Below are 799 nucleotides of genomic sequence, written 5' to 3' on the forward strand. Positions count from 1 at the left end.
AGGGCTCCGCCCGAAAAGGGTTAAAATTTAATTTAGGCCCACAACAAATTTCCCATGAATGTCATTATGGGAACATCATTGGACTTTGGGGTTAAACCCCGGGAAAATTTAAAAATTTGGGGTTTAGGGGCCATTAATGTGGAGGTTGGAACCCCATCTTGTTCAGTAGTTTGTGGACACTTTAGGAAACCTAAAAGCTTATTTTTTGAATCTTTTTTAAAAAGAAAAATTTTAAATGTAAAGGTTTTCCCTTAATTTTAAGTGCCATTGCAAAAAAATTAAAACCATATGAATGAGGGCTCTACAAATTGGGGGAAAAACCAGCTTGTTCAAACCCGTTGATGCGGGAAATAGCCCTGATGGGGTACCATCCACTGTTTGGTCCCCCCAATACCCATGGCAATCTCCCATCGGGAAAACCAAAAGGGGTTAATGGGAAAACTTTTTAAAAAATTCTAGAAATACATTTGGGGGACGGGACGGGTAGGATATCTGTAGGTTAAATTATCATCAAAAAATGAATAAAGGCTAACAGTGGAGATCAAAACATACAAGATAGTGCAAGGCAGGACTTTTCCTAGCTTTAGTTTAAAAATTTTAAAGGCATTCCCTCAGGAAACTTTACAATTCCCCTATTTCTTTCTACGATTTGGGTATTGCATGTTAAATTAAAAATTTTCATTAAAAAAAAGACCAACAAAAACTCCCTAACCCTTGAGGCTTTTTGTATGGCTTCTGAAACCCCAGTTTAAAGACTAAAAAATATATAATCCTGCTTTTTTATCCCTTTTCAAAAAAA

General features: G+C 36.2%; 1 protein-coding gene across 1 annotated transcript in view; it reads right to left on the reverse strand.

Moving 5' to 3' along the window:
• Nucleotides 1-32: 32 nt before the first annotated feature.
• LOC119585902 (GPI ethanolamine phosphate transferase 1-like) overlaps nt 33-799 on the reverse strand; it is a 24,104-nt gene continuing 23,337 nt past the window's right edge. The window contains exons 6-8 of the mRNA XM_037934625.1: nt 713-735; nt 322-404; nt 33-211 (exon numbers count right to left, since the gene is read on the reverse strand). Coding sequence (XP_037790553.1) covers nt 33-211; nt 322-404; nt 713-735 — 285 coding nt within the window. The remainder of the gene's footprint in view (nt 212-321; nt 405-712; nt 736-799) is intronic.

Source organism: Penaeus monodon, chromosome 20 (assembly GCF_015228065.2).
Source record: "Penaeus monodon isolate SGIC_2016 chromosome 20, NSTDA_Pmon_1, whole genome shotgun sequence".
NCBI classification, from domain to species: domain Eukaryota; kingdom Metazoa; phylum Arthropoda; class Malacostraca; order Decapoda; family Penaeidae; genus Penaeus; species Penaeus monodon.